The sequence below is a fragment of the Mytilus edulis genome, chromosome 13 (assembly GCF_963676685.1).
Source record: "Mytilus edulis chromosome 13, xbMytEdul2.2, whole genome shotgun sequence".
NCBI lineage: Eukaryota > Metazoa > Mollusca > Bivalvia > Mytilida > Mytilidae > Mytilus > Mytilus edulis.
The window spans coordinates 63225795-63235836 of record NC_092356.1 but is presented as its reverse complement, the minus strand read 5'-3'; the positions used below and the strand labels follow the sequence as shown (position 1 = coordinate 63235836).

The following is a 10042-nucleotide window of genomic DNA, read 5'->3' as shown; positions in this document are numbered from 1 at the left end:
ATAGACTTTAAGATGCTTAAAATAACAAAACTGACCAATTAGTTTAGATTTTGGCACCACAGTAGAAAGACAGAAATGTTCGAGGAAATTAAGCATAATCTTTATACCTTAAAAAAAAAAAGAAAAAAAAAAAGAACGTAATCGAAAAAAACAAATCAGTTAATATTAAGAATTATCTTTTCATCTGTATATATGGTATAAAGAAATTTTATTACTTATCAACGATGGCTATAAATTACATGTTTAGTGTATACACATACTCTTTAGCCTTAATGTAACTCTATTGTAAACTCCCTTGGACTTGCCTCTGCTATTCAGGCCAAAAGCCTATATTAATCCATTGATTATTTTTGATTGCTGTCTATATAAAAAAAAATGTTTTTGAGACAACTTTTCACAAGATACCAAAAGACACAAAAATGAACAACTATAGGTCAACGTACGGCCTTCAACAATGAGCAAAGCCCATACCGCTTAGACAGTTTTAAAACACACCAAAATGACAAATGCAAATTACTTGAAACGAGAACTAACGGTCTAATTTATGCATAAAATAGTGAACAAAAATATATATATAACCACTGTATTACACGCCTCTGGTTTCGGAGAGGCACATACAGAATATTGCGAGATTAACATGTTAGCGAGCACCCAACCCTTCCATAACCTGGGACAGTGGTGTATCCGTACATTGAATGTCTTATGGTAAACACTTTTAAAAAATTATATCAATTTAGAAATCGGACATGTGTATCTGTATGCTCAGTCAGTGATATTTGCATCTCAAGTAATTGTGTTCTCCTACCAATTTACACTTTCGTATACATAAGGATTTTTTTCGAAAGAGTGTTTCGACAATACAATGGATATTATGGGTTGCTTTCTGCATATTTTGGTGGTAAATTAATTTTTTAAAACATGTATATTGGTTAAAATCATATCAAAGCATGCAAAATTCCTTGACAAATGCAATATTGTCGCAACGAAGCGTACAGTATAAAAAGATGTTATGCCAACGAAGCGTACACAACATAAAAATGAAGACACTTTAAAACTTGTATTTTTTTGTTTCTAGATACAACATAAACCAACGATCTTTATAAATTTGTTAATTTGAAGTTAAGAAATTTTCAAAAATGTATGTTTTAAAACTATGAGGCACGAGAACATTAAGTTTTGAATATTTAAAAATAACCAAGCACGTTTTAACATTGATATTGTCGTGCGTATTGCGATATTTGTGTACAAAAATGTAACAAATTTCAAAAACCTTGGAGTAAGTAATGAGTATTATGGCAAAGATTATATTGAAGCAGAATATGCAAAGAATAGATATTGGATTTTCTTTAAACAATATTAATTCCTTACTTTCTGAACTCATGGTGTGTTCGATTCCAACGCATCAACGTCCGGTTTCAGCTGTATCGGGGTTATACAGGGTGAATATGAAGTCATTGAATTTTCCATTTCTACAATTTGGCTTTACATGATAAATATTCTGGATCACATCCGCAATTATATTCACTGTATAGTCTATTTGATTGGATTTTTAGACATCCGTATTTTCCGGAAATAATCTGAACTTCTCCGTATTTTCACTAGTGCTTACTTTCTCTTCCTCACCGGTCTATTGCAAATGGATGCCACGACAAAACTGCTCCTGCGGATATTGTGACAAATCACCGTCAAGTACGTTTCAAATCAATTATAAACTGTTAAATATATATACCGTTAATTCCGTTAACTTGGATTCCACGTTTATTCAACAATACGAACTGTAATTGTTTATTTCTATGAATTGAACTGAGAATTCTACTTTCGTTTTTGACTTGATATTATTATTGCATTGAACATTCATATATTTCTTTCGTACATATTGTAAAATATTGTATTTTTATTTCTTTCAGTTTACCAAACATTACACACTCTGTAAACTCCTGTATTCTTTCTGGTGGAATTATAATCTACAAGCTTCACTCACAAGTTGTTATTCTTTATAATTTGCCGAGATTGCGATACAATCCCATGGTTATACTAGCTGAGTCAGGCTCAGCATAGTAAATTGACGACAACCTGTCTTTACATATCCAGACAAGGAACGACAACGTAGCAACGTACATACCTTCACACTGACAGTGGACTACATATCGTGTGTATACTCGACAGCAACCTAACAACGTTGAGTCAACATGGATCCCAGTCATGAGGAACAACAAGAAGAGGTACAGCCCCAAGAAGGAGATGTCCCTGAAATATTAGAAAATCCGTCTAATACATCTCAGTCAGATGAAATTCCCGAGGCTAGGCGAGTTCGTGACCTCACGGAAAAAGGACAAGGAGCTTTCACTGAAAAACGTGACAAGTTCTGTCAGGAACTAGAGGCTCTCTGGACAGACATTGAATCCAAGTTATTGGAAGTAACAACGCCACCTAACGAGCTCCAGCAACTCCTTACAGCTCAGGACAAACTAGTTAAAGCCTGTAATAACTATCGTAGGCTCACAGATGAGTACCTTGACTTTCTGAAAAGGACCAGAACACTGGAGAGTCAAAAAGAAATAGATGCGTGTAAACTCTCTTTAGATTTTCGTCTGTCCAAAGTGGAACTGGTCATGGAAAAACTACACGAGCAGCGCCTCGCTCTAACAAAGTCCAAATCCACTAAAACAAAGACCTCAAAAGGTAAGAAAACCTCACGCAGTGGTAGCTCTAACGTGTCAGACATGTCAAGCCTAGCACGGAGAAAGCGTGCCAAGGCAGAGGCTGCCAAGTCTAAAATAGCCTTTGTAGAGAAACATGCCATTATCCTACAACAGGAAGCAATGTTAGAAGAACAAGCCCTGTTCAGACAAGGTGAAATGGAACAGGAAGCTGCACGCAAACAGGCAGAAATGGAGCAAGAAGTCGCTCAACGTAAACAAGAGGCTATGCGCAGGAAGGCTGAAATGCAACAAGAAGCCGCACGAGTAAGCCGGGAAAAGGTCGAGCTTAAAGCCAAATTTAACCTTCTTGAAGCACAGAAAGAAGCTGCAGCCGCAGAAGCCGAGGCTCGTATCCTGGAATACGACGATAGTCAAGCCTTTAGCGAACTACCTGACGAAAAGGAAGACCCGCTCCAGCGTGTGCAAGATTTTGTCAACAAACTTCCTGTATCAACAGCTGTGAAGGAAGTAACAGCACCTCAAAAGAAAAAGCAATTTCCTGTTAAAATTGAGCTGAGCCACGAAGCACCAGCGTTCGTGCCGTCCGCGGCACTGAACTTGCTGTCACAGACATCTGCTGTCTTACCTTCCGATTCTAAGTCACCGGAAGTTACCTTTATCCCAGATCTGGGATTAGTAACCGGCATACAAAAATTAGGTCTTTCAGATGAGAGCCCTACTGAACATCAAAAACAGGGTGTTAAAGAAGCGATCCCTGTCTTACGCATAAAACAAGACTTTATAGAAGATATCCCTGTTTCACACCAAAAACAAGGCATAGTAGAAGAGATCCCTGTTGCACACCAGCAACAAATCAACTTTACATCAGAGATAACTAGATTCCTTTTACGCAAGGACTTGCTTTTCTCCCGATTAACAAGCTTTAACGATCGGGCAGAGTCATTTCATACTTGGAAAGCAAGCTTCAAGAACGTGACTGATGAGTTACAAGTCTCTGACTCAGAACAGATCGATTTACTGATCAAGTGGCTCGGTCCAGAGTCTGCTAAACACGCCATTAGCATAAGAGCGTCGAACGCTAATAATCCTACCATAGGTATACAGAGATTATGGAAGAGGCTTGACGAGCGGTATGGTGCTCCAGAAATGTTGGAAGCCTCTCTCAAGAGTAAACTTGAAAAATTCCCTACCTTAACAAATAAGGACAACGCACGTCTCTACGAACTGTCTGACATTCTATCAGAAATAGAATATCACAAGGAAAATCCCAAGCTGGGATGTTTGCTAGCATATTTTGACTCCTCGTCCGGGATAAATCCTATTGTTGAAAAATTACCGTACGGACTCCAAGAAAAGTGGACCACAAGGGCTACAAGATACAAGGCTAAATATGACGTTGCCTTTCCACCTTTCACAGAATTCTCTGCCTACATCAGGGAAATCAGCAAAACAAAGAACGATCCTGGGTTCATCTTTGGGTCAAAAGCCACACCAAATACAAAAGGTGCTGCGCCAAGGTCTACGCCTTACCCTAGGACTAAAGTTGGTGCTCATAAAACAGCAGTTGAGCAGCAATCTAGAGACGCCAGCAAACAAGGTCTTTGTATTCTGCACAATACAAAGCATTCCTTAAATGAATGTCGAGCGTTCCGAGCCAAGTCAATAGAGGAGCGCAAAGGTCTTTTGAAAGAAAACAATGTATGTTACAAGTGTTGTGATTCTACCACACATAGAAGCCGGGATTGCAATGCAAGCATAAGTTGTAAAGAATGTGGAAGTAAACAACACACTACCGCACTTCACATCACTAGACCACAGCAACCTACAAGTTCGCAGTCTAGCTCGCCTAAGCAAGCCTACGGCGGGGAGCCTATAGAATCGGCTGAAACTAAGGCAACCTCAGTTAACTCTACCTGTACTGAGATCTGCAAAGATACATATAGTGGGAAATCTTGTGCTAAAATACTTCCTGTGAATGTTTATCACAAAGATAACCAGTACAAAGTTATTCGCATGTACGCCATCATTGATGACCAAAGCAACCGGTCACTAGCATCGCCCGAATTCTTCAATCTTTTCGACGTCAAAGATAAACCGGAAAACTATACTTTATCAACATGCTCCGGCAAAGTAGTCACTTCCGGCAAAAGAGGAAGAGGTTTCGTCATGGAATCAATCAATGGTAATGACAAGTTTGACCTTCCTGTACTGATTGAATGTGATCATATTCCCAATAATAGGGACGAAATACCTACTCCTGAAGTAACAATGCATCACCCTCATTTAAAAGAACTTAGAGGTAGCATTCCACCAATAGAGGAAAATTGCCAAATTCTTCTCTTAATTGGCAGAGACCTTATAGAGGCACACCATGTCCTCGATCAGCGCATAGGACCACCCAGAACTCCATATGCACAACAATTGAAACTTGGTTGGGTAGTGATAGGAGAAACCTGCATTAACAAGCAGCATGTTCCTCTTGAGTTAAATGTCAAAATAACCAACATTTTGCCTACAGGACAACCTTCAACCTTTCAACCATGCACAAGCAAGTTTGACATCCGGGAAAACTACACAGACCCTGTAACGAAAGACTTACAATCGCCACTCTTTGAAAAAACAAGGGACGATGACAAGCCTGGACAGTCATATGAGGACAAAATGTTCATGAAGCAGATGGACAACGAATTTGTAAGAGACTCGGAAGGAAGTTGGGTAGCACCGTTGCCGTTCCGAGTGCCAAGACAGCCATTGCCAAGCAACAGACAACAAGCTCTTCATCGTGCTAATATGTTAGACATCAGTTTGAATAGAAACCCAGTTAAGCGGGAACACTTTCTTACTTTTATGAGTAAGATCCTGGACAATAATCATGCAGAGCTTGCTCCACCATTGCACGAACATGAGGAGTGCTGGTATTTGCCATTGTTTGGTGTTTATCATCCGAAGAAACCCGATCAGATAAGAGGTGTGTTTGATTCTTCCGCCAAATGTAACGGAGTTTCACTTAACAGCGTCCTGCTTACAGGTCCAGACTTGACCAACGATCTCTTGGGAGTACTGCTGCGTTTCAGGAAAGAAATGATCGCAGTAACTGCAGACGTTCAACACATGTTTCACTGCTTCGTTGTCAGAAATGACCACCGTAATTACCTGAGATTTTTATGGCATAAAGACAATGACCTACAGGAGAACCTTGTCGAATACCGCATGAGAGTTCATGTTTTCGGGAATAGTCCGTCACCTGCTGTTGCTACGCTTGGACTCAGAAAAGCAGCTCAAGCATCAGAACAAGAGTTTGGCAGTCACGTGACTAGCTTTGTTACAAGAGACTTCTATGTCGACGACGGTCTTACGTCATGTTCCACTAAAGAGGAAGCTATTACGCTCATGAAGGACACACAGCAAGCATTAGCAAGATATGGAAACTTACGCCTTCACAAGTTTGCCTCTAATTGTGCGGAAGTTATGTCTGCATTTCATGCCAGTGATTTGGCTTCAAATCTTAAAGATCTAGACTTAGAATGCGATAGCAAACCCCTACAACGTAGTCTTGGTCTCAGCTGGGACGTAAACACTGATAACTTTTTATTTCAATTATCATCAGAAAACAAACCGATCACTCGGAGAGGAATTTTATCAACGATAAACAGTCTCTACGATCCTCTGGGATTTTTGGCTCCGGTGATTATACAAGGGAAACTCCTATTGAGGAAAATAGTATCAGAAACCGTCGATTGGGACCAACCTCTCACTGATGAGACAGCAGATGAGTGGAAATCTTGGAGAGATACTCTAATTGCTATCGAAACATTGCGCATTCCACGTACCTACGTGCCGTATCTGAGCAAAACCGCCACAAAGGAGTTACATGTCTTCTCTGATGCATCAGAAAAAGCCATAGCAGCTGTTGCATATCTACGCACGACCGACAGTAGTGGTGAACCAAACATAGGATTCATTCTTGGGAAAGCTAAAGTTGCACCAACAAGTGGTCATACTATTCCACGCCTTGAACTATCTGCTGCAGTATTAGCAGTCGAGATAACACAGACCATCATGGATAATTTAGATTTACATATAGACACCGTAAAATTCTACACAGACAGTAAAGTAGTCCTAGGCTACATAAGTAACGAGACAAGAAGGTTCTTCATCTATGTCGCCAATCGAGTGGAGAAAATAAGAAAATTTAGCTCTCCAAGTCAATGGAATTATGTACCAACTCACCGTAATCCCGCAGACTCGGGAACAAGGTCCGTACAAGCCCATGAAATTCACAGCAGCGAATGGTTATTAGGACCAAAACAACTTCTTTCCTCAGAACAGAAGAATTCTGAGGATATATACCAGCTAATAGATCCAGAAGAAGATGGAGAAATCCGTGCAACTGTTAATGTTGCAAAAACATTTTCCACACCTGAGCATAAAGGTATCGGAACTGATAGATTCAATCGATTCTCCAACTGGACATCACTTGTGCGAGCGATAGCCTTTTTGGAACGTTTCTCTCGTTTACACGGGTCAAAACAGGCATCATCAGTGACTTCTGTGGATAGTTTTTCAAATGCCGAAAATTTCATCTTAATATCTGCACAACAGGAAGTTTATGGAGATGAAATAGATTGTATAAAACGTCAGGAACAAATTAATAAGCGGAGCCCGATAGCTAACCTCAATCCGTTTTTGGATGAACGAGGACTATTACGAGTTGGAGGCCGTATTGTAAAATCGGACTTGAACCTCCGTGAAAAGAAACCATTGATCGTCCCTGGACGCAATCATGTAGCAACATTATTAGTTCGACACTACCACAACAAGATAAAACATCAAGGTCGCCATTTCACAGATGGAGCGATTCGTTCCGCAGGATTTTGGATCGTAGGAGCAAAACGCTTAATCTCATCTATTATTCACAAATGTGTGACATGCCGCAAACTCAGAGGAAAAACTGAGTATCAAATCATGTCTGATTTGCCAGAGGACCGTCTTGAACCTTCACCTCCGTTTACTAACGTTGGAATAGACACCTTTGGACCCTGGACAATTGTTTCACGTAAAACACGTGGTGGATACGCCAACTCCAAACGTTGGGCAATTTTATTCACATGCTTAGTGACAAGAGCTATTCACATCGAATTAATCGAGGAAATGAGTTCTTCGGCCTTCATAAACGCCGTCAGGAGATTCGCCGCTATAAGAGGCCAAGTAAAGATTTTCCGATCTGACCGTGGAACAAACTTTATTGGAGCAATCGACGATTTAAAGATTGATTCAATCAACGTTGAAGATGGACCCTTCAAGAACTTTCTGTACAGTTCTGGTACAACTTGGATCTTCAATGCGCCGCATTCGTCCCATATGGGTGGAGCCTGGGAAAGAATGATTGGTATCACCAGAAGAATTCTCGATTCTATGCTTCTAAATGCAGCCGGAAGAAGTCTTACGCATGACGTGCTTAACACACTAATGGCAGAAGTTTCAGCAATAGTGAACTCTAGACCTCTGGTACCGGTATCAACAGATCCAGAGAATCCGTTAATATTAACTCCGGCTATGTTATTGACACAGAAAACTGACTACGTTTTCACTTCAGACCATCTTGGGGAATTCGACAAACGAGATCTCTGTCTTGCCGAATGGAGACGAGTACAGGCTCTGGCCAGTGTTTTCTGGTCCCGTTGGAGGAAGGAATACCTGCCGTTACTACAACAACGACGAAAATGGACCGAAGATCGCCGTGATCTCATCGAAGGAGACGTCATTCTTCTTAAGGACAAAAACATTTGCCGTACCCAATGGCCCGTTGGAATTATAGTGAACTCATTTAAAAGTTCAGACGAACATGTCCGAAAGGCAGAAGTGCGAGTTATCGTTAATGGAAAAGCCACAACCTACACACGCCCTATCGTGGACATGATTCTTCTCATAGAGAACACTCCTGTGTAATATATGTATATATCTCTGGATTTATATAGTGACATTCATATGTGTTATATCTTATGGAATAATAGTGATATCAGGTAGATTTCAGACGGGGAGTATTCTGGATCACATCCGCAATTATATTCACTGTATAGTCTATTTGATTGGATTTTTAGACATCCGTATTTTCCGGAAATAATCTGAACTTCTCCGTATTTTCACTAGTGCTTACTTTCTCTTCCTCACCGGTCTATTGCAAATGGATGCCACGACAAAACTGCTCCTGCGGATATTGTGACAAATCACCGTCAAGTACGTTTCAAATCAATTATAAACTGTTAAATATATATACCGTTAATTCCGTTAACTTGGATTCCACGTTTATTCAACAATACGAACTGTAATTGTTTATTTCTATGAATTGAACTGAGAATTCTACTTTCGTTTTTGACTTGATATTATTATTGCATTGAACATTCATATATTTCTTTCGTACATATTGTAAAATATTGTATTTTTATTTCTTTCAGTTTACCAAACATTACACACTCTGTAAACTCCTGTATTCTTTCTGGTGGAATTATAATCTACAAGCTTCACTCACAAGTTGTTATTCTTTATAATTTGCCGAGATTGCGATACAATCCCATGGTTATACTAGCTGAGTCAGGCTCAGCACAATAAAAGTTGTACTTTGTTGATTAAATTATATATTGTCTTCGGTGTTTGGTTTTCATTTACTTAGATATACCAAAGCGCATCACATTTGGCATCAGTCGTTTCCGTACAATTCAGTTCACAAACCAGATCAAGATGTGGTCCGTATCCCCGAATCTTCAGCATAATTGTTGCTGCTACATTTGATAGTGCGGGTGGGGTGTGGAATTATAAAGCAACCTTTTCTGGTTTGTAAGGGAGCTACCATTTGATTTTTATGGGGGGGCTAGGATGAAAAATTTTGTCCTGCATTTTTTTTTAGCTGTAATCTCTGTCCTGCCTTTTTATTTTTCACTCTACCCCCCCCCCCCCCCCCATAAAAATCAAATGGTAGCTCCCTAACTGAACAAAATTTATAAGAAATGGAGCATATATTTGAGTCAGTTATTGGTGTCACTGGATATGACAGTCCTCAGCAGATCAGTTTTGAATAGTTGGGCAGATAGTTGTTCCTGGGTTATTTTATTTTCATAGTTTGTTTTATTTTGTAAATGTTTATTAAGTTATGATTAGATTTGAAGAAAAACCTTGTTTGTTATATGGTATCAGCATTGATATTACTGATTATTTTGTTCATTTTGAGACAGTTTCTCTTTTGAATCAGTGGAATGAATTTGAGATGGCATGTCAGTTGGTAATGAACTTGAGAGGCGATGCTCAAACTATTTTAGGTTTCTTAAAACGGCCACAGTTGTATGATTATGACTGCTTGAAAAATATTCTCATTCAAGGAGAGG

The 10042-nt window shown here is 39.6% G+C and overlaps 1 protein-coding gene across 2 annotated transcripts; it reads left to right on the top strand.

Moving 5' to 3' along the window:
* Positions 1–1500: 1500 nt before the first annotated feature.
* Positions 1501–9187, top strand: LOC139502055 (uncharacterized). Of its 2 annotated transcripts, XR_011658720.1 has the most exons (3): positions 1501–1689; positions 1908–8900; positions 9119–9187. XR_011658720.1 is itself a non-coding variant. In XM_071291376.1 (2 exons), the coding sequence occupies exon 2, from the start codon at positions 2190–2192 to the stop codon at positions 8610–8612; it is 6423 nt and encodes a 2140-aa protein (XP_071147477.1). In that variant the 5' UTR covers positions 1501–1689; positions 1908–2189; the 3' UTR covers positions 8613–9187. The 2 variants fall into 2 exon arrangements, 1 of the variants encoding a protein (XP_071147477.1); XM_071291376.1 differs by having other exon boundaries at positions 1908–9187.
* The last annotated feature ends 855 nt before the right edge of the window (positions 9188–10042 follow it).

What these genes read in the sequence shown, in the direction of transcription:
- LOC139502055 (XM_071291376.1), top strand. Translation starts at nt 2,190, where the DNA reads ATGGATCCCAGTCATGAGGAACAACAAGAAGAGGTACAGCCCCAAGAA.